The sequence below is a fragment of the Cataglyphis hispanica genome, chromosome 4, assembly GCF_021464435.1.
Source record: "Cataglyphis hispanica isolate Lineage 1 chromosome 4, ULB_Chis1_1.0, whole genome shotgun sequence".
Classification (NCBI taxonomy): domain Eukaryota; kingdom Metazoa; phylum Arthropoda; class Insecta; order Hymenoptera; family Formicidae; genus Cataglyphis; species Cataglyphis hispanica.
This window is the reverse complement of record NC_065957.1, coordinates 7,323,328-7,350,194: the sequence shown is the minus strand read 5'-3', so window position 1 is coordinate 7,350,194 and position 26,867 is coordinate 7,323,328. Positions and strand designations below refer to the sequence as shown.

General features: G+C 39.3%; 1 protein-coding gene and 1 long non-coding RNA gene across 2 annotated transcripts in view; both read right to left on the bottom strand.

Annotated features, from left to right (window-relative positions):
• The window catches only part of LOC126849274 (uncharacterized), a 38,264-nt gene extending 28,045 nt beyond the window's left edge, over positions 1-10,219 (bottom strand). Inside the window, exon 1 of the long non-coding RNA XR_007687381.1 lies at positions 9,740-10,219. This is a non-coding gene — a long non-coding RNA (uncharacterized LOC126849274). The remainder of the gene's footprint in view (positions 1-9,739) is intronic.
• Positions 10,220-13,640: 3,421 nt separating this feature from the next.
• Positions 13,641-26,867, bottom strand: part of LOC126849300 (dynein beta chain, ciliary-like) — a 30,105-nt gene continuing 16,878 nt past the window's right edge. Inside the window, exons 40-65 of the mRNA XM_050590993.1 lie at positions 26,544-26,763; positions 26,317-26,478; positions 25,989-26,138; positions 25,390-25,551; positions 24,852-25,088; positions 24,355-24,576; positions 23,752-24,003; positions 23,087-23,213; positions 22,881-23,014; positions 22,316-22,553; positions 21,942-22,129; positions 21,662-21,831; positions 20,951-21,171; positions 20,475-20,751; positions 20,114-20,389; positions 19,416-19,821; positions 18,621-18,937; positions 18,364-18,496; positions 17,895-18,176; positions 17,485-17,691; positions 16,780-17,113; positions 16,339-16,514; positions 15,761-15,871; positions 15,530-15,703; positions 15,139-15,287; positions 13,641-14,902 (exon numbers count right to left, since the gene is read on the bottom strand). Of these exons, the coding sequence (XP_050446950.1) occupies positions 14,608-14,902; positions 15,139-15,287; positions 15,530-15,703; positions 15,761-15,871; positions 16,339-16,514; positions 16,780-17,113; positions 17,485-17,691; positions 17,895-18,176; positions 18,364-18,496; positions 18,621-18,937; positions 19,416-19,821; positions 20,114-20,389; positions 20,475-20,751; positions 20,951-21,171; positions 21,662-21,831; positions 21,942-22,129; positions 22,316-22,553; positions 22,881-23,014; positions 23,087-23,213; positions 23,752-24,003; positions 24,355-24,576; positions 24,852-25,088; positions 25,390-25,551; positions 25,989-26,138; positions 26,317-26,478; positions 26,544-26,763 (5,620 nt within the window). The 3' untranslated portion in view covers positions 13,641-14,607. The remainder of the gene's footprint in view (positions 14,903-15,138; positions 15,288-15,529; positions 15,704-15,760; positions 15,872-16,338; positions 16,515-16,779; positions 17,114-17,484; positions 17,692-17,894; positions 18,177-18,363; positions 18,497-18,620; positions 18,938-19,415; positions 19,822-20,113; positions 20,390-20,474; positions 20,752-20,950; positions 21,172-21,661; positions 21,832-21,941; positions 22,130-22,315; positions 22,554-22,880; positions 23,015-23,086; positions 23,214-23,751; positions 24,004-24,354; positions 24,577-24,851; positions 25,089-25,389; positions 25,552-25,988; positions 26,139-26,316; positions 26,479-26,543; positions 26,764-26,867) is intronic.

Here is a 26,867-nt window from a genome sequence, read left to right as displayed (position 1 = left end):
TCCGAGGCGTGGTCGTCATGATTGCGCGTTCATTTGTCAGAACATAAACGGTAAACCGGGTTAGCAGCCGTTCTTTCTTTTGATTCGAGCCTCGCGTTTTTCGCGTTACGTCGTCGAGCATCGCGTCAAAGAGGCTAAACGAGCCCCGCGAGTTTTATACGCGCGAGAAGTACATGTTAGCGTATACGGCACAATATAATGCAACCAAATTATATCTATGAGTATGTATATCATTTTGTAAAATACGTAATAGTATGACGAGCCATCGGCAACACTTATCGCAAAATTTATTTCATCGCTGAATGACTATGAGCTTCGACAAAAGATTCCAATAACGATAACGATGAGGTAGAAACGATGGAGAGAAAAATAATAATATTAATAGTAACGATAATAACGGTGAGAGTATAATTATCATTATGCGCGAGATCCATTACGAGCCCTTAGGATCAACGGATCGCGTGCGTCCCGGCGCTATCTGATCGTTACAAATACAAATAACGGCGTAATAGGTATCGCGTGTGCGCATTGATAACGTTCCTATATAAACGGGTACTTGTTAGTACAGTCGACGAGCTGTAGTACAACGGGAGTGTGTAGGAAAAATTCGCGTACTATCTGCCTCGCCTCTCCCGTTCGGATCGCGAAGGAAACTCCGACGGGAAAAGATCGTCGCCGATTACGATAAAATTTCACAGCAGTTTCGTAAACACAACAAATATTTGCGAAAGATCTAAGCATCTATGATGAAAGATCTGACGATGGAAATAAATCGCCGTTTCCATCTTGTCGATTACATTAAGGGGTAATTTTGGAGTCTTATTTTAGAACGTGATGCAAAGTTCTAAGCAATGATCAACACGGATCAACAAAGTCTGTCTCTGCAAAGTATCCTTTTGTCGAAAAATGATGAAAAAAACTGTGAATGGTCGTTGTATGCGTCGATGTGTCCGTGGCTGTCATCTTGTCCGAGCGATTTGTCATCTTGTATAGAGGGAATAAAACTTGGTTTCAAGTGTATAGAGTAAGATGTTATAATGTTAAATATTTTTAAAATCAAAACATGTATCAGGTAAAATTGTAATGTTTTGGTATGTATATTGTTTTTCTGTTTAAATTGCGCGTCAAAGAGATATTAAGATCATTGAATTCGTTTGGAAATGTAATTACGCATATTGTGAGATGCATGATTTTATTTAAAAAGAGATTTTCATTGACTTCAAAATTTTCTTGTAGTGATTCTATATAGAAAATAATAAGTACGATTATGTGTGTTTTTAAAATCGGCAAAATGAATTCCTCCGCAAAATATTCTGTCTTTCCTTTCTCTCTCTCTCTCTCTCTCTTCGCATTTATCGAAAAAATCTAAATACTTTATTTTGGCTAAAAATATTTTATTAATGATTTTGAGAATGTTTACTTGTGTCACGCTTCATCGTGTAGAATAAGCCGTATTCGTAAAATATCAAAGTCATTTTAGGATGAAATGTGTCGACGGGACTACATAGATCCTTATCGAATAGACACACGAGGGACATTACCGCTAGTCCGATCGATTTATGATATCACGTCGAACATCGCAACATCATCTAATATCGCGTCACGGTAAAAGAAGAGAAAAGAAAGTGGAACGCGATGATCTTCGAATGAGTTTCTGCGGGTTAGGTGGAGAAAAAGAGAGAGAGATTCGGGATCGTGTAATAGATATCTCGTAAATAAAGTTCTCGAACGGGATACTATTAGACTGTATATAGCACGTAATCGCGGCGCGATCGGAATCAGGTCTCATTATACGCACGGGTATTGAGTCGGGCTACTTAAGTGAGGGAAGGAGAGAGAGAGAGAGAGAGAGAGAGAGAGTGTGGGAGAAAGGAGGGAGAGAAAGAGGGCGATACGGTGGTGGTGGTAGCGATCATTGGCCACGGGGTGAAGGCAGAGAGGATCGAAGGGTACACGTTTACGACATACATTGCCACAAGCCCGTGCTGAGGAGGATGAATCCTAAGCAATTTCTCGCTGGTCGGAGCTCTTTGATGCTTTGAACTCTCACCGCGCTGACCGATCCTCGCGCTGTAATCACGCGGAGCTTCGCCACGCCCCGAAAAACACCTCGGATCCGTACTTCTCGCTCTCGCTCTCTCTCTCTCTCTCTCTCTCTCTCGCGTCTGTCCTTTCCCTCCATATCCCTCTCCCTACCTTGACTTTCTCGCGCTCGCGCGCTACCACCTTCCCCTTCCCTTTTCACGTTTCTCCGGCATCCCGCGCGTCCACCACCTCTCTACCACCTATCTCACCTTGACTCATCTCTCTCCCACCTCCTGCGTTCGCTCACCGACGCGTCCTCGCTCCCTACGGACTCTCGTAATCTCGGCAGAGGAATCTGATTATTCTAAACTCTCGATCGCGCGTCAGGATTTACCGTCTCGATCCTATCTCGATGTTGCGAGAGACGTGCCGCTGCCTCTCTCGCGAGATACGGATGTTATCATCGTTCCTATCGCTGTGAGCCGAGCAAAATCGGCAGTTACGGATACTTTGTGAATTTCCAACGCATTTTCAAACGTATTAGCGGATAATGCGCGAACGTAAAAGCGAAAGCCGCGGAAAATAATATTTCAGACAATAAATGAGAATACGTAAAGGGACGGCGGAGGAAGATAATCAGGTGATTGCGTCACTAAGTGAGGGATGTAAATGTACCATCGTAATATTATACAGTGATATCATTGTTTAAATCTACAAGAGTAATGACTATTTTTTTTTAATAGATTTATTATTTATTATTTGTTCATAGAAAGATACTTCAATGCAATTGTGATTCCGATTAATCCTAATTTAATTATTAATAAAGACATTTTCAATCGTGTCGATGGTATCCGCAGTGCTCTTAGATATCGATGAGACATATTAATAGTAGCTCGCCCGTACTGAAAAGATAGCTATCAGGGATATAACGATATAATCAAATATCGAAATTGTCATTTATAACGAATTTACCAATAATATACAAAGTTTATTAGAATACTGACAAACAATTCACAAAATATTTTATAATTGTTTTATTTATCTCTAAATAAAAATATCCTTCCTTCCTTTGATTAGCATTTAATTTAGTTTTCTGATAGTATCGAGTTATTTCAGAGAAACTCAGAAAAAGCATTTAAAAAAAAAATTGTTTCTACTTCTATAATTAAGCATATAAATTATTTCGCATGAATTTTATACATATTTTAAAACAAGAATATTTCCGCTTCGCTTGGATGATATAATATATTCTTAAAAATAAATTTAATTTTTTTTTTAACCAACTTAGAGTCAACGTGTACACGAAATACTAAAGGTTAATGAATGGAGTAATTAATTTTCTCGATTTATGGCCGCATAATATTTTTAAGATTATTTCAAGTCGGTTTGGATGTTAATATAACAACTATAATATCTAATATTTCTTATCTCTCGCTTAAATTATTCAATTGTAAGTACAAAAATATACCGACGATATCATGGGTACAGTATTCTTATCACGACATATCCAGACGTACGTTGCGTATTCCGCGCAACGATATATCAATTTATCCCTATATCGAGATTATGTCATCGATATGCATCGACTTAATCGCTACGGGACGGTGGAAAAAAAAAATCGCCGTACGAACAAGGGCACGTTGCCGACTAACGTAGCGATTCCCCCGCGCTCCTTTCTCCCCCCTCCCCCCTCCCCCGGCTGCATCCGGTCGATATCGAGAGGTCTCACCATTACACCCTATTACGTACGCCACTGATCATGCCACGGGATCGTTGATCTACCACTCCTTTTCTTCGCACTCGTTCCCGATGATCGGAGCTGCCTCGCAGTTGCGCGGCGGTTGCTAAGAAGAGGATCCGGAGGAAGAGAATGGAGGAGGAGAGAGAGAAAAGAGCCCCTTTGGAGAGAAACTGCGGTATTCCCGGGCCAGGCGTGAGGTTGCGCGCGCTCTCTCTTTAAACCGCACTATAATACATCGGAAGAGAGAATGGCGGGAGTGAGAGAGAGAGAAACTCGTGCAGCAGACAGAGGCTTCTCTAACTCCTCTCGCCTCGTCCCGCTTTACCGTCCGCTAAAGTCGTTTCACGCCTTTGCCTTCGCCGTCTTTCTCCATCCGTCGAGGCCCGATGCCCGATGGTGGATGTTGCCGAAGGTGGTATTAATTGGCGCGAGAGGAGCTCGGTCGCTCTTATGATTAGCCCGCGCAGCCGCCGCCGATCCTCCCTCGGGAAACTTGCGTATATCTACTTACATCCGTACACGTATTATATATACGGCGTTAACTCTTCACTACCGTCGCAAAATTATGTATGTACGAGTATGTACGGCGAGCATTCGCAACGAACTCGGGATAATATTTCGGGATATCATCGGGAGATACCGGGCCGGTTTAGGATCGGACGCTAATACAGCTAGGCAGGTAGTGCATGCCAAGGCGAGATAATTACAAAGCGCGCCTCGGCCGCCAAGTCAAACAACCTAAAACATCAACCTGCCTCGTCGGGTCATAGGCGCCCGAATCTGTGGACGGAATATTTTCCGTTTCGAGATATCACACGTGTATACATATTATATATCCAGTAAGAAAAAGAAAGAGCGAGAGAGAGAGAGAGAGAGAGAAACATATATGTAGCGCGCGCGCGCGTTAAAACGTAAAGGCATTCGTAAAGCAGGTAACCGCGGACTCTGTTGGCGGGATAGCAGCCGGAGCCTTTCATTCCGAGATCCGAGGGCGAGCTAATCGATTTGAAATTGGGCCCGTGACGGTCTTCTTTGGCGTACCTCGTGCTCGTTCAATTTATTTGGTGGCCCCGACCACCCCGGCGTAGCCGGAGCCTCCGCATTGTTCGTAACAACAGTGCCCCGCACTTTTTTTACACGGCATCGAAGACGAATCACCGCCGTCACGGTACTCGCGCGTACCGAAATATCTTTTGTCGCTTGCAAAATTGAAAACGTCCGTAAACTGACGTAAGCGACGTCGACCGCGCAACTCTCCTCTCTCTCTCTCTCTCTCTCTCTCTCTCCCCCTATCTCTCTCTTTCTTTCTCTCAGCAAATCGCGTTTCATGAAATTAATCGCAGTTTGTCTTCCTTCTTTTTTTTTTCTCCGAGTTCTGGAAGGAAGACACTCGCTCTTTCTTTCTTTCTTTTTTTTTTTTAAGGAAGAAGAGGGGGAGGAAAGAGAGAAAGAGAGAGGTCGTTTCTCGGGTCGACCACAATCGGCCAAATTAGTCGGGTTTCCACGGGGTGTGGCTTGGGTTAGTTACGCTTTAGGTGTCGGGTGGGTTGTGTGGAGAAACAATTTGTTTGTTCTGTTAGGCGGCGCGCCACGCTAATGACACGTTATGTCGGCGACGCGCGATCGAGAGGGACAAAGTATTGCGGGATGCCCGTGGAGATATCCCGCGAGTAATCCGAGTAGCTCGGAGTAGTCGTTCGCGGGAACGGGAATTAATTGCGTTTTAATCTTTGCTTTTACGAGCTATCTTTAGTACGCGCGTCACCCGCGCTTCGTGTATTAGATATCGTAGATGGGTAGCCACGCGGACGGTAAAAGATGCGCGCGAACGTCCCGAGGAATTCGCAGAGATATTTTAAGGATTCCAAGAGCGTCGTAAAACTCCTCGCTGGCAAAAGATCGAACATTGGCGAAGGAGAAGAAGAAGAAGAAGAAAGGCGCCCGCGCGAAAGTGATGGCCGGTCGTTAAAGATCGACTCTCTCGCGCGCGCGCGCGTGATGCTGCTTCGTTCTCTCCGTTGCGAGAACGGACAGAGCTGTCTTACATTTATATCTTGTAATCGGGATTTACACACGTGTCTCGCATGTCGACCTCGTCCGGCAAATTCACATCCAGCAAAGTCGCATCCAAACAATTCACGTTTAATCATTTAATCTTAGCTTGCGTTTCATCAACGTAACACAAATAATTGTATAAAATAATTATCACTTTTTTATATTATTTTTTTTATTCACTATGACTATAGACTTCCAATTTACAGATGCTTGTAAAAGAGTAAATTGATAATGACACGTTAATATCATTGCTCACGAGGATCGATCGTCATCGATGAGCGAGAAACGAGAGACGGTTGCGTATTTCGCTATTATCGAACAATACATCCCGCACCTGCGTATATTTCCACGGAGGGATGCGTCGCGAAAGTTTTTAGCCGGCTATCGCTTTGTATACGCGAAAGAAAAATTCCATACGCGGTAACTTTATTTATACAGGGAACGCGAGCGCACGCTCGTTCGGCGCTAACAATAAATAGAAGCGTAGTCGCGAATGCCAGAAGAAGAGGCGGTAACCTACCATTATCGTGTGCTCCGACGTCCCCGCGTCGTAGCGTTTAGTCACGCGAACCTTTGCTCCCTCGCAGATCTCGGCAGGGAGGCGAGAAGGGGAAAAAGTATACGGGAACGAAGTACGAAAGTAATAACGCGCGCCAATTAGTTACGAGAAAAGTAGCGCAAAAACGCGACGTCGTTCGTTTTTCGTTTCGTCGCTCTTTCGGCTACCACCCTCGCTCGCTCTCGCGCAGCCAAGTAGGTAGGTAGGTAAGTACTACATATTTGGTGGACGTTAATACGTTTTGCTTTTTTTTTTTCACGAGCGATTGATTTCCAGTGAAATTCGCGGAGACCAAGGGCGAGATCGCAGTGTGAAAGATAGTTCGACCGAGAGAAGAAGAGAGAAAGAGAGAATAAGAATAAGAGAGAGAGAGCGAGGAGAGAAGGAAGAAGCTTGCGTATAGAAGAAGGGGTGGAGGGGGAGGGGATGGAGAGGGGAAGAAACAGGGAAGGTGGAAAAAGACGGAGCTAACTCGTAGGTTCGGGGCGGAGCACGTCCCTCGCCGGAGCACAAAGCGGCCTGAGGTATAAATTGGTTTGTTTGCCGCGGAGATGAAAGGGGCCGCTAAATGCTATCTTTAAGGTGTCGGATCAACGCAAATGTGGCTGAGTTACTCGTAATTATAGGATACTCCGGAGCTCTCGGGACCTAACGCTCGGAGCTCGTCCGTTCGCTCTCCGCCGTTCGCTCCGGCCGCCTGCTTGCTTGCCTGCCTGCCTGCCTGCCTGTCCGCCTGCCCCTTCCATCCCCTTTCCCCCTTTTCTCCCCTTCCCCCCCCCAATCCCCCCGCAACGTCCTCGCCACCCCTCGCCTCTGTTCGCTCCAGGTTCGCTAGCTCGCCTGTCTGGTCTTTCCCCAGGCTGCCTCGTTGCCGCGAATCTCACTGGCGCGCATCTCGGTGGACCTCGCGCTCTAATTCTAACTCTTCGAACATACACGAGGTCGGTCTCGCGATTCGCACGGCGCGGGACCGCGATTAGGGACCAATTAGAACGGAATCTTCGGCTGCCCGTGTTCGATCGAGAACGTATTCGACGCGTAATAATAAATAATAAAATTCTGTCTGTACACATTTTTCGCGCGCGTATTTTTCCTCAAATAAATATTTTACATTTCGTAATACAATTTTTTGAATCAAATATGTATATAAAAGATTTTAATCCGAACGTCAGGGGGAGAGGGAAAGACGGAATATTATCAAACGCGTCGCGTCAGGCGATCGGTCGTATTCACGCGCGTCGTTCTTCAAAAGAATGTAAACAAACTGCTTTGACTGTAGAATAGTTTCTTAAGGAAACGCCAGTCATGTATACAAGATGTGAAACTTGTGAAACCTCCAAGCTTCCGTATATTCGTGGTCAAGCCGCTACGGTAAATACGACGATCACTTCTTTAGAGAGACTATAAGCGTGTCTTTCTCTCGCGGCGGTTCTTTTGATATATACTTATATATCACGATATATATTACGCTTTATACACCGCGAAGAAGGTAATAACGAGAACCCTACGCCATTGACGATGCTCTTTATCTCACTATTTCCGACGAGATGCTTCTCTCCGCGGAGAAGCTCGGAGAAGACGAGCCGCGTACTATAGGGCTGCGAGGGAGGGGGTGGGGGAGGGGGGGAGAGAGAGAAGAGCGGCCGACATATTATAGTACAAAATAATAATTCATAAATTATACGCGCCACGTCCGTTTAGTGCGGTGGCTCTCCGCGGCTTAAGTATACAGCTCACTGCACGCGAACGAGACGGAGACGAGACGAGACGAAATGGAACGAGACGAAATGGGACGGGACGAAACGGGATGGGACGGGATGGGACGGGACGGGACGGGATGGGTGAGAGAAAACTAATCTCCCTCTTCCTCCCTCTTTCTCCGCTCAAACGGCAGATATATGTAGTAGTCAATCAGCGACGAATCAATTGTATCGGGCAATAATCGGAGCGACATATCAACATGCAAGAGCAACGGCTTACATGACGTGCGCGCGCGCGCGCGCACACGGCGGCTTTCATCCGCGTGTAACGCCGTAACCGGTAGCGTGCCCGTTGCCCGCGTGTGTAATTTGCATTAATTATCTTCAGACCTCTCCGCACACCGTTTGCCGTGAGCACACGATGAGGCACGGAGATACGGAAAACGATGTATCGCGTATGCAAATAAAGCGAAGAGGAGATGAAATACGAGTCGAAATGTGCGAGACGATTCTTCGGCGCGGCAAAAAGTGAAATCGACGATCGGCGGAAATGGGGATGGTTCGAACCGATAGTTTTAACATTGCTTCATTCTTATCTCGCTACTCTCTTAAATGGTATCAATGTATCTTCAATGCATTTTCATTAAAAAAAAAAAAAAAACAATCATCGATGAGCTCGGTTATAAATATAATATTGTAAGAATCAATTGGTGATTATGTCAATTATATAGTAATTTTTTAAAATATGTTTTATAAAATATATGAAATAAATTTAGCAACATATATATGTTTTTTTGTCAAAAAAATATTTGAGTTTGACCAAGAAGCTTGTTTATTTTCTTATATGTTTATCACATTTTCAGAATAAAAAAGTGTAATATATATATATATATATATATATATATAATTTTGAATTTGAATATAATATGAATATAATAGTTACACGTATTTCGTACAGATGTGTGTTATGGCGAGGATGGAGAAATTTCTTCCAAAAAATACCAATCCAAAATAAAAAAGAAAAGCATATATCTTGCAAATATATACAATTATTAGTAATTTTTCAACGATATTTTAATCAATGCCATAATCAATGATATATAAAAAGCACAGAAGCAGATGTAAATGTTTTCATCGCATCAATGAAATATTTATTAATCTTTGATGAAATCTTACTCTCTTAATAAAGAAATTCACATCGCGGCCTTCAATATTCGGATATAATTTAATATTCGAGATAATTATTATTCGATTTTTAATATCCATCATTTAAAGTCAAAATCAATTTTTAAAAAATTTGTATGTCTCTCTCTCTCTTTCTTTTGACCTCACATGAAATTGGTGTTTTTCTTACAAAAAACCTTTACGTAGCGTAAATGTACGAGAAATTGTATAGCTCGTTCGGCGAAGTCCCGCGTTTTTATATAAAACACGTTAAAGTACGTTTAGCTTAAAGTCTATCTAGATCCATGTTAAGGACATAACACGTATCGATTATCGTTCCGGAACGTATATGCTTTTCGTCTCGGATCGTCCATGTTGCCCCGAATGTTACGTATCGCGCGCATTTATTATCGTGTGCTGCGGTAAGAAGGAAGGAGATCAAAAGAAAAGAGAGAGAGAGAAAGAGGGAGAGAGAGAGAGAAGGGGTTAACTCACCCGTTGCAGTTCGTTGTAGTCGCGTCGAGTCGAGTTAGCTCGTGTGTGTGTGACGAGACGAGGCGAGACGAGACGAGACGAGACGAGACGAGGCGACTCATCACGCTTGTTTTCCGCCTGCCCGCGATTAGCGAGAGTCATCCTGGGAGGCCCTTCTTTCGCACCTCTCGAGACGATTTCTTCGCTCCTCCGCGAACGAGGCGGATTGAGATTGGGGGTCTGGGATGGAGGCTCGGGCGCGTGACGTCACTGGAAAAATTCACTAGCGATCGACGCGACAAGGAAGGTTAACGCTCGGTAAGTCTCTCGACATCGTATAATCCACGAGAGCCTCCTGTCCTTCCTCGAAATATGAATGCGTAGATACTCCTCTCGGGATACCACACGCAAACGCACAAAGATCTTTAGTAGATTTAGGCGAACGCGGGCTTTCAAATCTCGAATCGGATTAGATCGCTACCGCGCGCATCACCGGCAGCTTACGACACGAATTACGTCGCAAGTCGCGGTGTTATTACGATTAGGGGGGGTGGGAGGAGGAGGAGGAGGGGAGAGGAAGACGTCTGCTACGAGATTTTACCATTAGATCTTTCGAAGCGCGGGAATCGCGATCGTTCGAGAAACGAGTAATTCGCGGCTTCGGTGCTCTCCTTCGAACGATGTTTGCGTGAATTGTGACTGCGAGATGCTGCGCGTATATTCACGTACAGGACATGTTGAACTACATCTCTATCTAAGGTGAATTCTCGACGAATATATTTCTTTTTTCTTTAGTCTTTATGATATTGCTCACTCGACAAATATATGTTCAAGGTGTTTCAAAATAACAAAATTTTTAAATATTTTTGTACTTTTATATTATGATGCTAATATGTGTTGGGATATATCAACTGTGTATATTTATTATTGTGATTCAATATATACCGTCACTATTTCTAGATTTTCGTCCAGGTATGAACATATTCGGATGATGAATTCTTTGCGGGAACTTGTGGATGTGTTTGATTTTCTCTAATGTTTAAGAAATCAATTTAAAAAAAATGATTTCAATTAAGAAATTAAAAGCAACATTTGCGATATTCCAATTGCAGAGCATTACATTTTATTCATTACATGTTAAATATTCTAAAATATCTGAAAAAATAGATTCATCCTGTATCTCTTGAGAACTTTTCCGTCATACATAATTCTTTTAACGACGGTATTTCCAATTAGAATAATCGCGCATTACTTTCAATTCTCGATTGAAAGCGTATAATTAATTATATATTAATATTCATGGGTCCATGTTTATGTGCCTTTGTCTCACATATCGCTCAATCTTTATTTGATTCTAGTTGAGCACATTTAATAGCTGCTTAATACAATGTGCAAACTGCAATAAAATTAAATGATAGGCACAAGCAAAATAATTAGCGATGAACACACACGCAATACATTGGCGCGACAGTCCTATACAGATACGCATGCAGGCAACTATCCTGCGCGTGTGACGATTTATGGATTAGGGGAGTGACTCGGCCGTTTAAAATTTATCTGTTAGATTAACAGCTGTTGTATCCTCACATTCTCTCAACTCTCTGACTTTCGTTAAAAGAGCATCGGTCCTTAAATCTTTGGATATTTTTGTCTACATATAAAGTATTTAGATTATTCTAAAAAAAAAAAAAAATTACGTTTATTGACACGCAAATACACATGTATATATACAGTTTAAAAAGCAAACATATACATATAAACATATAATACACACACGACATATATTTTTATTTATTTATTTATTTTTGTGAGTGTTGATAAATAAAATAAATAAAACGTAACAAATGTGATTCAATATGTTTATTTTATTTATTGCTCGAAGACGATATTATACTAGAAATTATCAAGTAATAATATAGTCGATGATATTTTCAGCGTTGATGATTGTGCTGTGCTGCGAATATTTTGTGCTTCCGATACATGATTGCATCGTTCCGACGGACACACCCGACCGACGGAAGCACGTAAGTCATGATATTTTTATTATCATTAACTTGTGCCATTTTCCGAAGTTTAAGTATCGATGATACGTACAGCAGAGAAATTAAATCATTTTCACGCGCAATTATCTTCTTCACAAGGATGAGTTATTTTCAACGATTTTAATAAATTTTTAAAAATAGCAAGTTAGCTGATAACATTGTGTTGACTATGCTGATTTCAATATTATCTTATTATAAGGGAACCATGACATTTTACGTCATTATATATTTTTTTTACATCATAATTATGCGCGCGAGAGAATAAATTAAATGTTCAAATGGAATAAATTTTCTTGCTCAATACACAAGTTTCTATGGAAGAAGGCAATTATTATGATTGCGGCGCGTAAAAGATATCTTTCTACCGACTTACGCTTAACTTTTTATGACATATTGATACCGCATTCATGTCAGTAAAATGTGAGTTTCTCGTTATGTAAAACTTTTCATTTGATATGACTTTAATTTTGACGGGTAGAATGGTTCTTTTCTCGAGTCGGGAAGTTTCTATTTCTCAACTTGATTAGTCTTTGTTCTCTCTTGACTCCTTAATTACTACAAGCCGTATATTTATGGGCCTATCTTGTTGCGCGTAAAATCCATTTTAGACCATTTGTAATTTGCGTACGGTGTTATGTCTGCTATTACATGTATGATGTCGCGATATAATAAAAATAGACGCGAAGAAGGGAAGAGACTGTTTTTTTCATTATATCAAGATAATAAATACGAGTTATAATTATATACGTAAACGCAATGCAATAATTATTGTGCAATGAAATGTTACTTTTTATATTTCTTGAGATGTTATCTTATTATTACTAAATCATGTGTGTTTATATATTTGATGAAGTATGTATTATGATCGAGTAATAATTATGTAATCGCGGATTATTGATTGCCATAATATTATATAATTTGCAATTATCGCGTTAATTGATATTCAAAACGCAAGAACATGGATGAATGAGCCTTTAACATTTTGCTTAGAAAGCATATTATTTTATCTCGCAAGATCGAGAAATAAATATCACAAGATAAGATTTCGCATCACATATATTATATACGGTTGAATTTATCAATTTATTTTTGCGCAGTTTTTATCCCTAAATATAGAACCTGTCCTTTTTCAGGGATACAATTGTAATCCTACAAATATTTACATTACAAGAGCTTTTAGATAGGATCGTATTTCGAAGTTTATCGTGAATTATAGATCGTTTAAATTGGGATTAGGCGTCCGAGTATATTCGAGTAGCGATCGAATGCGCGATGTCTCTCTTGATTCGTTGCGACTCGAATGCGGCTTTTTCGAACCTTCGTTCGTGTTCGTCTCGCGTCTTCGGTAGGTCCCCTAAAATACCAGAAACACGCGTTTGCCCCGAAGGCGTTCTCCGGGCAAAGAGAGTTCGGACCGGTGAGCGACCGTAAAGGAGGTCCTGGAGCACTAATTTATAGCCGACCGCCGCAATACTGGTAATCTAATTAGTTTAATGATCAAAAAATATTTCCCTTTCTTAATCCGAGATAGGTAGCGCCGGTTTCGTCTAAACGCATTCAATGCCGAAGCTTATCCGCGAAAATATGCACCTCCATGAAAATTTGATTTCCAAACGGACAAAAAAACAATTGATACGAATCGCGTATCAATTCGATGCTTTATTAATAATAACATTATGCAATAAAAGAAATATTATTAATATAATTTTTTTTCCAACTGTTAACGTTTAAAAAACACACGTTTATAGAGAACATTATGATTTAGACATAAGAAGTATATTTTTACAACTCTTGTTACAGAATTATTTCCATAACAATTTAAACTTAATCAATTATTTAGAGATAAATAAAGATCTATGGTTTGAGATACTCGTATCAGATCTGTATATAGATTTACATACAAATAATATTTATAAATTCTCGTTGTAACAATCAATAATTTCGGATAAAGGGTGATAGGGGTTTAGTCGAGAGCGTATCGTTTGAAGAAGCATATATGCGCAATTGCGAGTGCGGTTACAATGTCGCGCGACAGTAGGCTTCGCTTGCGCGCTATACTTTACCGGTCGTTTCGTTATTGTCAGTTTAGTTGACTCGGTTAGGTTTCGCAAGGCGTTTCACTCGCGTGTCCAAAATTCCGCATCGCGTCGTCGCGGAAGCCGGACGGCACGCGAAACCAGATGCCTCCTCGTGAAACAGATAATTACGTCGCAGTCGATAAAGGGTGACCACTTCCTTGAAACCTCCAATCATATTGTCGTCGTGTACTGTCGTCGACTTGTCAAATAGCCGTACCGGCGGTGTGTATGTGTTGTGGGCGCGTAAAGAAAACACCGGATGTGCGAAAAAGAAAGAAAGAATCGTCAATATTCTACCGTTGTCAAAATGTGTATTCGTTCACATTGTGTCACATTCATGCCGATTCTCTCAATTGACGATTTCAATTGGCGTGCGACGACACCAGCGGTATACCTTTTGGACTAAACGAGCGTGTCACATCTGCGAGCCAAGTTCCTTCCGTTCGGGAAAGAACGAGGTTCCACTCGGGTCGAAATCGTACCGCTTACAGAGCGCCGGTTACAAAGAGATGCGCGTTACAACGGACGCGTATATACGTCAATCGTAATTATCCGAATACGCGCATTGTAATTATCGCCGTTCCTCGACTCGACCGTAAGTCGAAGAAGGTTTGACGTAATTGCGAAGAGGTCATTAACCGGGAAACCGTCGTCGCGCGGCGGCGGTGGTTTGCCATTACGACTTGTGCGAAGAGAAAGGCATAAAAAAATGAAAGAAGCAGAAACGGTCAGTTTCACGAACGCGGATGCTGGAGCAGAAAAGAGAATCTTAAATCTGTAGGAGAATCGCGACGCCGGCCAGGGTCCACTTGGTGGGCTTTTCGCGCGTCTTGAGATTGAACGTCCAGATGTACGTAGGACCGCGCATCCTAGTCCTGTAAATTGGACACTCGTATATATTCTTTGTCTCTTGCTTGTCCTGCGTGATGGCCTTGACGAATACCACCGGCATCAGGGAGAATAATTCCTTGAGCCGACTATCCGCGATGACGCCAGTTGCGATATCCCATCGCGCACCCTCCATATACAAGCCGTTCACATATGCGCCCTCGCGCGGTGGCACCCTGATGAAAAGATTATCTCGTTGTATTATCGCGTTGATCCGTTGACCCTTCGAGGAGAGATCGACGGAATGTTTCATCCCGAAAAATTTATTGCGTCGCAAATCTTAAACGCGATCTGTTGTTCTCTCTAGCGATTTATTGTGCGAAAGCGATTTTGGATTCATGAAAGATTTTTGAAATTTTTGTATATTCCGAAAATCTCATCCTCTAAAAGGATTGATCTCGTCGTCTCTTACATAATTTCTTCCTTCTGCTTTCTGGTTACGTCGCAATGCAGACACATCTTGTCCAAGGGCCACTCGTTTTTACGGGCGGTTTGCTGCATGATGGCGGTAAGTAAGGACTGCGGATTGAAAAAGCCACCCAGCCAAATCGACGACGGTAACTGTCAAAAGACACATTCCGCAAGAAAGAGTTAGATTAATTAAATGTAGAAAGAAAGACACTTTTTTTTAGCATAAAGCGAATGACGAAGCAACGTTTTCTCAAATTAGTTGCAACGTGTGACAAAATTTAAATTATTTTTTCTCACGTTTGATGAAACATAATTTTTCTTTTAATTTATAATTATCGTTTGTAATATTTTTTTTTCTTCTGTCGCAAAACCGCGGTCTCGCCTTTACTTACGTTAAAATCTAGCGTCCAGTTCGATAATTCGGTTATTCGATTGAGCATGTCCGCGAACCAATTCGACAAACCCAACGTGGAAGGATAGGCGCGTTTAGTCCACGACGGCGGTACAGAATCCATAAACAGATTATTTTGCAGATCCTCCATCTCTGCACTAATCGTGAGCTCGCCCTAAAAACGAATTTTTAGATTTATCGCGCATCACTGTTCCCCTATCTCGATGCTCACCTTCAAACCGAGATCCAATTCTCTTAGAGATCTTTTTAGTTCCTTGCAAAGTGCGTTCATACGTTCGCATTCCTGGAGAGCGACGATAACGTAAGGAGTACGATCTTCCGTCTGAAAGAAACAGAAGAAAAGAGAAAATTTTTTGCTTATTTTATTTATTATCATAAAAAAAAATAAAAAAAATTGTAATAATAATATTGCTGCGTGTTATAAGGATAGAGAAGAGAAAATTAGAGTTCGAGTTCGAAGTGGCAATAAAGTCGAGGATATAAAATACGTAATGACCGATGTTAGAAAGAGAATATATAGAAGCAGTTAAGACACTATTAAATATGATATAAGGGAATAATTGATAATTTCTTGATGACTTTGCGTCACACACAATTTAAGTAAGCACATTTTGTCACATTTAATTATATTTAGTGATATTATTAATTTAATTATATTTATGTTAGCGATTTTTTGCACATTATATTGAAAAATATCTTTATGTCATATTTATTCCAGTGCTCCTTGTTTTCAAAATTAGCAGATCGTTAGTCTTATAACGAGTCTAGATATAATAGCCTGACATCAACCTTGCTCATCAATTCTTGTATATTATACTCCTCGGGAAGCTTGTCAAGTAAATCCTCTATTATAACCTTCACCTTCTCTTCTTTCGGTAACACTCCGGCCGTTGGATCGGCGCCGTCCCGCGGTTGCATCTCCCAGATTGTTCTGAATAAGTTCTCCGCCGTGCTTGTGAGGAATCCTGCGCAAAAGGGTAACGAGCAACTATTCATAGCATTTTAACGCGAGCGTAAATCGAGGCAGAGAAAAAAAAACGAAATAAAACCGAATAGGCGTATCAAAACAGGCATTTCTTGTATTCTTTCTGTATAAGGGATAAAAGTCTTCGCGAAAAAGAGATTTAAATCTTTATAAGACGGAGTAAACAAAACAAGTTCGTGTACGATAAATGAAATCGTTGCTCTCATTAAGTTTTATTTTTAACAAAATTGATCGAAAAATTTTACCGATTTCCGCGTTCGAGTGAAGTCCGTACAGGACGGGACTCTCCGTCGGCAAATAATGCTCCACGTACAGATGATAGCCTGCATAATCAGTACTGGGTGGCACCAGAAAACCTGGCGACAGATATAATTCGCCCTCGACCAATTCCGGCTGTAGATACTCGAGGAGATACGTCCGACACAGCCTTCTGTCCCAATCATCGGTTATATGACCGCCGTACATGATCTCTCCGAATAAATAACGCAAATCCTCCCAGGGTATCTTAGTATTGCCTTCGAGATAGTTTAATAATACCGAAGCACTGATGGTCAAATCGCCAACATTGAAGGGATATGACTATACGAAATATTAAATATAAAAGAATTCATTCAATAGATATTTATTTTAAAAGATGTTTTAGTATCTTTTGATATATATAATAAATTCAATATATAATAAATTTATATATTTTCTATATATATAGAATTTATTAATTTCCTACGTAAAATTCATGTGTAAGATTTTTCTTAACGTTTACGTACACTTTATTCATCAAAAATCAACATATAAAAATTCAAAATTTTACGATTTGACGAATCATTTTGAAATAATAAAAATTAAACTAAATAAATGGTCTATAAAGTTGTAAACTTTTATCACGAATTATTAATTATTTAAAAGCTTAAAATGATGTAGATTTTTATTGTTTAAATAACGCGAATACCGACCCTATTCCATCCTTGCGCTCCGAATTTTCTACGCTCGGCCACAGCAGCATGATAATAACAGAGGGCAAAGAGAATAGCTTTGAATTCTGTCTCCTTAGTACAAGATTCCAGTGTGTCCTGGCTAAAGTTGTCCAAAGCTTTGTGTATATTGGCGCGCATACCCGTCGGTGGCTCGTTGGTGATCTTTATGGCTGACTCTAGTATGCCCTTGTGCGTTTCAATCGTATTATCGAAATATTATAGAAAAAATTCGTCGGAAACAATGTTCAAACGCGACGCTCATAGAAGATGGCGAGCAAAACTTGTTTTTTTTTTTCTTATTTGTAATTTTTTAATTTTCTTTTTTATTTAATAAATTGCATATAAGAAAAGAAAAATTGATTGGGCAACTTTTCAGTTTCATTTTTTACCTGCGGTATTAATGATTCGTGAGGATCGGGGCTCGGTTCCGCGCTAATATAGAGACGATAGTCCTCGTGCGATTCATCCGAGAGTTGTTCTATCTTCTTTTCCAAATTCGGCAGCCAATTTCGCACCAGATGGATATTTTGAAGTATAACCCAATGACCGTTGCGCGCCGAAATGTCCATCGAGTTTTCCGCGACGGGCTCCTGACCTTGTCCCAACGATACATTGTGGAAATTTTGCGCGTCGAACGTAAAGCCGAGCCGTCTACCAAGTTTCTCGACATCCTACACGCGACATCGTTAACTCCGTTAATTTGTTCTTAGTTGTGTTAAAACTATTATTAGCCTCACTGATATTCTCTAAGGAATTTTTAGAATCGCACGCGAAGAGAAATACACGCGTATCTTATATCCGAATATTCGCGTATGCGATTAAAATTAATTTTAACGTTTAGGAATATGGAAAACGTACCTTTAAAGGATCGACTCCTGGAGACAAAATAAAAAATACCGGCGTATTCGCGCCTGTCTCTTCGTATGATTTTTCGAACGGCTGCATACGGAACTCTATGAATTTGCCACCCAGTTTCTCTTCCACAAAACATCTGTGTAAATTTTTAAAGGATTAAACGAGTAGCGAGGGAACACCGAGGAAATATTAATATATATTGCACGCATATTTATTGATTTTTATTCAAACGAAGGTTCATTTTATAGAATAAATTGTACCGTATTGCGTAAACCATTCGATCTAGTCTCAAGCATCTCATCATGCAAAGTCTCTGGAAAGCTGTCTTGTTTTTCCATTCCTGAGGAAATTTTTCTCTCTCCGGTGTTTCCGATTCTACGAATTTCCTCCATCTTTTCGCCGCCCCGTCTATATCGCGATCTAAATTGCGGAAAGTTTCCATTCCGCTCAAATATTTGATGCCGCCCCAGGCGATGTTGCTCAAAAAGTCTACTGGACTCGTTTGATCCGGTAAATAAGGGAATTGTAAAAGAAAATCTACTTCAATCTGTTCTATCTCTTCCGTCTGCAGCAGAATCTATGAATCGCAGTGATCGCTTAATACATGGAAGAATCAATCGCTCCATATAATTAATATAGTTTCGCTCATTGAAGATTTATAAAAATTAAATAGCAGAGAATTGATTTCGAGAGGATAAAGTTACATAAAATAGAAATGCAGAGTTTAAGAAATATGATTAATTAAAGATCGGCTATCTATAAAATAGTGAATGTGAATAAAAAAATATCGTGAAAAAAAATCAATATTACGAGTTTTGTAAGTTGCATTTTACGATTTTCTAAGATGTATTTTACGATTAAGCAAATTATATAATAAAGCAATTATTGCTGAAGAATGTGCATTTCACATAAATATTAATACACTGATCTTTATAAAAAATTATTTTAAAAAAATATATATATATAATTTCAATTTTTTTTTCAAGATGAGCCTATCTCTCTTTATTGTTTATGTAAAGAAAAATCCGCGTCACATTTACGATAGACGATAATACCTGAAAAGTCAGCTGACAGAGAAATATGAGCTTGTCGCTCTCGAATAGTCCTCTGCTGGTGTAGGTAAAAACCAGGAACGTGACGCTGTCGATCAGACTGGCGACGCGTTTACCGAGGGTGTCGGCCGATTCAGCGAATTTAATAGCATTCTGAAAGACCGTGCTGAACGCCTTGAGAGAAAATTGGTACAGCATGTTGATCTTGTTGAGATCGTTAAGGATGAAGTAGAGGAGGCTGGCCCTGGATGCCACCGGCCGGTAGGATTCTCGCGCCTCGTCTATCTTCACAGCGGTCACCTTCGCCTCGATCGCCTTCGTTTCGATCTCGCTCGCGGTCTTCTTCGTAGTTTCGAGGTTCTCCACAAGAGCAACGTCACTTAGGATGTCAGGTCCAGCCGTCGCTAATCTGAAAGAGAAACGAGACACAATGAGACTATACTTAATGTAATTAAATGGCGATAAAAATTTGTTCTTTTTTCCTAAACTCGTGTCAAAACAGATAAAGCGGAAGAAAAATTGCTCAACTTGAATCGTGAATGTAAAGATGTAAATAAACAGTTAAAAACAATCATGTGCAGGATGATCGTGTAAAAATTGAATGGAAAAATCATTAATGAATTTGATTTGATGTTTCTCGCACGGCATATATTTCTTTTTATAGTTGATCGATATGAACGTCACATTATAAGATTACGTACCTGTGCAACAGATCATCCTCCAACACCTTCAATGTGATCTTGAACGTGTTTTGTTGAGTCGTGAGCTCGGCTTTGCTCGACTCCAGATCCGGACGTTCCGCTTTCACGACGGCGCCTAATAGCTGCTCCTCCAAACCGTCCTTTGTAACCGTGAAATTGATGAGCGTGGTTTGAGCTTGAATCTCTGGCTTGTAGTGAGGATTCGCCAGTTTTGTTTGCAAGATGAGACGGAAGCGCGGATCGTAATCCACCTCTTTATCCCCCACCTTGATAGCCCTTTGTTAACATACGTTTTGCAAGATCAATTTCGTCGTTCACGTTTATAAAAAAAAAAAAAAAAAACAAACAAACATATATGTACCTTCCTTTCTTTATTAAAACCCGACCCAGGATCGGATCTAGAACAGCTTCGACCGTTTCCATAATATTCTCCAGTAACACCACCTCTCCGTTTGCGATAGCGTGTTCGATTTTGTCGAGATAATTCTTTTGATTTAAACGTAACACCGTTAATTCGTTCCCGAATGTATTCTTAATCCACTTGATTCCTTGTAATTGCGGATCGATCATCAGTGGCCATCTAGACGAATTTGTGAGTATCGTGGCATTTTCCGAGGACATCCTGTCCGTGGGTAAACCTATGTAAGGGGATATAAGGTTTTAATTTGCGAAAATCGCATAGCCAATTAATAGCAAGGAAAACATTTATTTTATATTGTTTAATTATTTATATTTATATGAGACATCACTATAAAATAGACTGCAGTTTTCCAAAATTGCACGATTATAAAATAAATGAAGTAATATAAGAGGATGAAAATCAAATGTGTTACTTACCATCGTTATTCCACTGGGCAATCTTCGCGTCGTCGGTCATTAAAGACAACGGATCCAAGTCCGGTATGTGCGGTATTGGCACTTTCAGGTTGTCGAGAAACGGTAACCAATGTAAATTCATGAGATCCATTCTATATTTCCTCGTAAAACATCCCATATAAGAGATGAATGCCGTGACGAGTAACACGTTGCCCGGTAGAGTAATTTCGGATTTTTTTAACCTGTTTTGTGGTGTATCACAAATGTATTTAGAAATACGTTTAACGCGAGTAATTGACATTATCTCAAAAAACGAATGTATTACTACGTAAAAAATAAACTAATTGAATGAACAAAATTAGATTCAAGTAAGTATCGAATTAATCGTACAAATTTGATAATTAAAATAGTGAATAAAATTAGTTGTTATTGACAGAAGCCATATGTCATAAAATTTCTCAACAGTAAAAAAATTTCTGTAATTGTTTCATAAAAAATGATAATAAGGACATTATTCATTGAAAGTTATGACAGTAATATTCTTTAAAAAAGTAATTTCTCAGTCTTTCTCTGATGATTTAATTGTCAATGTAATTAATAAGCAAGAGATGCACTGTTGCATAAAATACATAAATTTGTAAAATTAACTTGTTATTTATCAGAGTGCTTTTATTCATTTAAACAGTTCTCTTTTCTGATTTACAATTAGATAAGTAGCAAATCTATACGTACACTTCTACAGTCTCAGCCCAACGAACGTTCTCAGATGCGAGACCGTTTACCAATCGATTTGCCAAATCTATAGTGAACGCGGTTGCTTCCGCTTCATCCTGACACTTTTGTTTCGCCTCTAAAGCCACGTTCATCTTTTCGCCCAGAATGTCTAATATCTTCTGAAGCTCCTGAAGCACGCGTAAACGAAGAAAATTTTTAAATATCTCTTTTTAATAAAGATACACGCGAAATCGAAAAGAGGTAATACTAGTACATAAAAACCGAAAAACAAGCTCACCGCTAAACGGCTCCTCAAAGCATTCAACTTGTCCATAGCGGCCTTCAACTCGGCGTTTGCCTGAGCAAGTGCGATTCTTAGAGGTTTTACGTTCTCATTGATATAATGAAATACCATGATGTTTTTCACCCAGCTGCATAGTCCTGCTGCCGCTTGCGATTTTGAATATATGATTTCCGGATCGAACTCTAGTCACACATGTACGTATATTTTATTAAACGCAATTAATCTTTTTATCCAGAGATGATACATATGTATATATATATATATATATATATATATATATATATATTTTTTTTTATGTGCTTGATATATATTTGTGCTAGTATTAGTTTGCATTTCTATTATAATAATTAAAGTTTCAGCAACAATACCTTTGTCAATGATATACGGCTGGATTGCTTTAACGATATCCGGATGTATATTCTCTTTATCGTAATTACGCAACGCCGATAGAAATCCATCAATAGATCCCATTATCATTCTGCAGGCTTTCCAAGATCTATCTTTCGGGATCCTACCTTCCGGCGCGAATAGAACGAGCACAGCCTGAGCGACTTTTAGCACCGCATCCGGCGGCGTCCCGAAAGACTTCAATTCGGTCAAGTTATTCTGTAATCACATAAAAATTTTATATTTGCATTTTCCGACCGGAAAAAAAGATCTTTTATAGAGTCATGTCTTCTATAGAGTTTATGTTCTCTCCTATTATACGAAGACGCACAGTGGATATCAAGCTGTCAGAATCGAGCTTTCAAAATCGAGAATTGTTTTATTTTTGTCATACGTGCTTTTTTTCTATCGCGATGCAATAAATTTTTATTTTGCTTTGTTTCTTTGTTTTGTTTTTTTTTTTTATATATATAAAATAGCTATCGCGTGACTCGGACCACTTGTTTTCGGCGCTTCGATTACAATACATAACGCGAGTTCGTTAACCTTGTTCAAAGTATCGAGCGCAGCTTCGGCCTGCCTCACCGCCGGCTCCGCTCGGGCCAGGTCTTCGTCGCAACGTCTCTGATGTTCCGACACCATCTCCTTGATCTCCGCCACTTTCGCCTCTTCCTCGGTCGCTGAAATACCATATCGTGCTCGTTATCGTTCACGATTTAACGCTTTTCGATATTTTACTAATCGATATCTACCAATAACCTTTTCCACCTCCGCTTTCGTGTTCTCCTCGCGTACTTCAGCCAATATCTTGTCAGCTATTTCGTTCTTTTTCTTCAACTCGATCTCTTGAGCGGTCAGAATGATCTTTAACTCGTCGACCTACTTCGCGAAAAGATAACTCAGAAGATGGACATAAGAAGCGCCTGCAGCAAGCGCTTCTTACCACCCGCCTGCCAGCCATAATCGGTTACCCCTAACGTGCTTGTAACGTATGTGCGTTAAGTATATTATATACGGAATATATAAGAGGCAAGAGAGAAAAGCAACACACAAACACATACAAGCGTAAGTCATACAGGCAAGGTTTTCTGTCGACAATTTTTTTCTTATTTTAATTGAAATTTATAACAATGAAAAGTTAATAAGATTTTATTAAACATTAAATAATATGGAAACTTAAAGGAAAATTAAAATAAAATTTTGATCAAATTTTTATTTTGTATACAAAAGTATTTAGGCGAATAATTGTGAAGTATTTTTTTATATAGTCAGTTTTTTAAAAATTTTGAATTTTGTTCATTGTCAGATCTGGATTCAAGAGAGAAAATCCAATATAATCCATTTTATGTAGGAAATAAAAAAAAATTATAATGTACTAACAATGAGTTAAATTTTGAAAAGGAAGCAGGAAATATACCTGAACGGCACAGGATGCGAGTTTCACCAATCCATCGGTGAGACGCGTTATCATTGCATTCAAATCGTGCGTTTTTTCTGTTAATAATTTGGAATACAAAGAGATCTGCTCGAGAAATGATTTCGGCGTCGTATAGTTATATCTTCTTTCATTTTGCAAATATATCGCGGACACGTTGTTTACACTCGTGTGAACAAAGGACATGAAGAGTGATACGGAAGTCCGATATTTGGGCGATAATTCCTTCAACTCCTAATACGAAGATCGAAAATTGCAATTGTATAGCCTTTTTAGAAAAATATTATAAATAACATTTTATTTTTTAGCAGAATATTTTTATAATCAGATAATTAATGAATATAAATGTTGACCATTTCAAAATAATACGTCAAATTTTTATTACTTTTTTGATTAAATTAAGATAAATTTTGTAACGCATCGCTGAAAAATTAGACATTATTAAAAAAATAATTATGATAATATTACGAAGAATTTCTATTATATCTCATTTAAGATTATATCTTATTTAAATTTATGTTAAAACCAATTCCGACAATTTTGTGGTAGATTGAGAAAGATAATCGCGTGTAAAAGGCGTTGTACCTCCAAAAACGTCGCCGACACGGATTCTAGAGCCGTTTGCGGCCAGTCCTGAAACCAGTCAATCGCGGTGCAATTTACTATTGCGGGGAACTGCCTGGCCCTTTTTCGTAGGGTCGCCCCTACCGGCGAGAAGCACAGGACGCATCTCAATTGCCTTCGCACGCGGTCGATGAAAAATTTCCAGCAGTTCTCTCTGGTGTCGATTATTCCGGTTTGCTTTACCTGCATAAAGTGATACTAGTTGACTAGTGATATTAATTTCCTAATAGTTTTTTCAAGCCTCTATCATTTCTGGATATCTGATTTATTTTGAAATAATTAAAAAATTGGATATTTATGTTTTCTATACTTGCGCATAATAAATATAAGCTAGAAAAAACAGCGAAATTTTATTCCACTAGGAAATAGAAGAATTTTGAATGCACTTGTACCTGATTATCTCAATATAAGAAATACTTTGAGAGTATTATAAAATAGCGCTACACAATGTACTTTACCTCGTTGCGCACGGCATTAATGACGTTTTCCACTTCGTCGTCAGCCAACAATTCCATGATCTCCCCCGATGCCAACATATCATTCACAACGACCAAGAATTTTTCCTCAGCGACTTGTGAATCGCTCATTAAGAAAGTAATACCTATACTCTTCACGCCAGCCTTCAGGTACAACACGGCCAAGTCAGCTTTCAGCTCATTTAACGAGTAACCTTTACGCAGTTGTACTTGAAATACCTATTTTATATTTAAAAGTTTATATCTAACAAATTTCGAAGAGAAAATTTTAAGATACCCGTTAGAAATTTGTCCAACAATTTGGAAAAAAAATTCAGCCTTTGTTATTCGCTTATCTCCTTTTATGTCTATATATATTCTTTTATTTTTATCTCTCTATTTAATAAATCAATCAAAACCGACTTGTTGATTGTCGTGATCTACTCTATCAAATATTTTCCTCGAGGCTCGAGAAACTAAGAAAATAAGACTCGGGCACAGAATGGCTATGATGTCTAATCGATAAAATGGCCCCGCTTACCTCCAACGAGGAAACGAAAGAAGCTAGTCGTGACAAGGATTGTTTGCCACTACCACCTACGCCCACAAGAAGTGCATTGCCCCTCGGCGCCTCCAATATTCTATTAATACGACACACGTGACATAGGGCGTCCTCGAATAATACTAAATTCATTGCTGACACCTATATCGAAATAATAGAAAGTCATGTCATACACAAAGTGATTGATTAAGCGGCACTAAACAACACAATAATAGCTACGAGCAGTAAAAAAAGATGTTAAATAAAGATGCACTTTATTTTGGTAGAATCTTAAAACATAATTATGAAAATATGTATTTAATGTTGAAACTACAGAAAAGAAAAAAAATGTCATTTGTATAAATCTAGTAGAAAAAGAAAGCTATATGTGTCTTTTTCTCTCTCCTTGTTAACATTCAGTAAATATTATGTTTAACATATATAATATCTTATATATAACGAACGATATTTTTCTTATAACGTATAGTTATTGTCGTATAGTTATTGTAAACTATTTAAAAAAAAATTAAATACAAATGTATTGCGTAAAAAATTTGGCGTGGATTGTATGAAGTGATAATATTTGATCGAGATAGTACCAGTTCATTATAATTGAACAAAGCTTCATTAAGTAATTTCACAAGCTGAGTCCAGGTCTTGATAGGTGCATACTTGGCTTCTCCGATTCCTTCCGCGAAATGACAGTATATTAACGGTTGCTCCAAATTAATTTCGTTTTCGTTCAGATTCTAATCGTCAATTAATTGAATAAAAACATTAAATAAACCAATAAGCATGTTCCATTCAGCATTTTCACGCTCGCAATCAGATCAGATATAGCATACATTTCGGAATAGAAGTATATATAGTTGAGATTTAAGACAGGGGATTCCACTCGTGATCTCTTTATTAAGCCATTAAACATACTTGTATATTTTTTCGAAGAGCCTCGAGCAGCAGCCGATCGAATACTTTCTGATCTTCGTAATTCACTAGTTTATCGCGATACACCCGTGTCGCTTCATGAACGTAAAGCCTAATTATGTGACTCGGAATTGGTAAGATATCACCGCGGGCGAACAGCATTCCCTGTGCGACATTACATTAGATTTTGAGAAAAAAAAAATCACGGGTCTTCCCCTTGCGTTTCTTACCTGAAAGATGTTGGTTAAATCGCGTAAATTAAAAAGATAATGAAACTTGGCGACCGTCGGTAGGAAAGTCGAGACCATCTTATCGTGGAGATACAACGCGGTGTCTATTAAAGGAATCATGAACTTCTGCACCGCCGGATGGAACTTCTCCCGCGGATCAATCACGTGCTGCTCAAGGATCTGGCTGTATATCAATTTGAGCGCGTCGAATTGCGGAAAACTGGAAAGCAAGTGCCAAATATGGCACGGTATAATGATGAATATTTGCTTCCGTAAAGACGTATTGCATAAGTAATCGAGAATATATAGTATAGATAATAACTT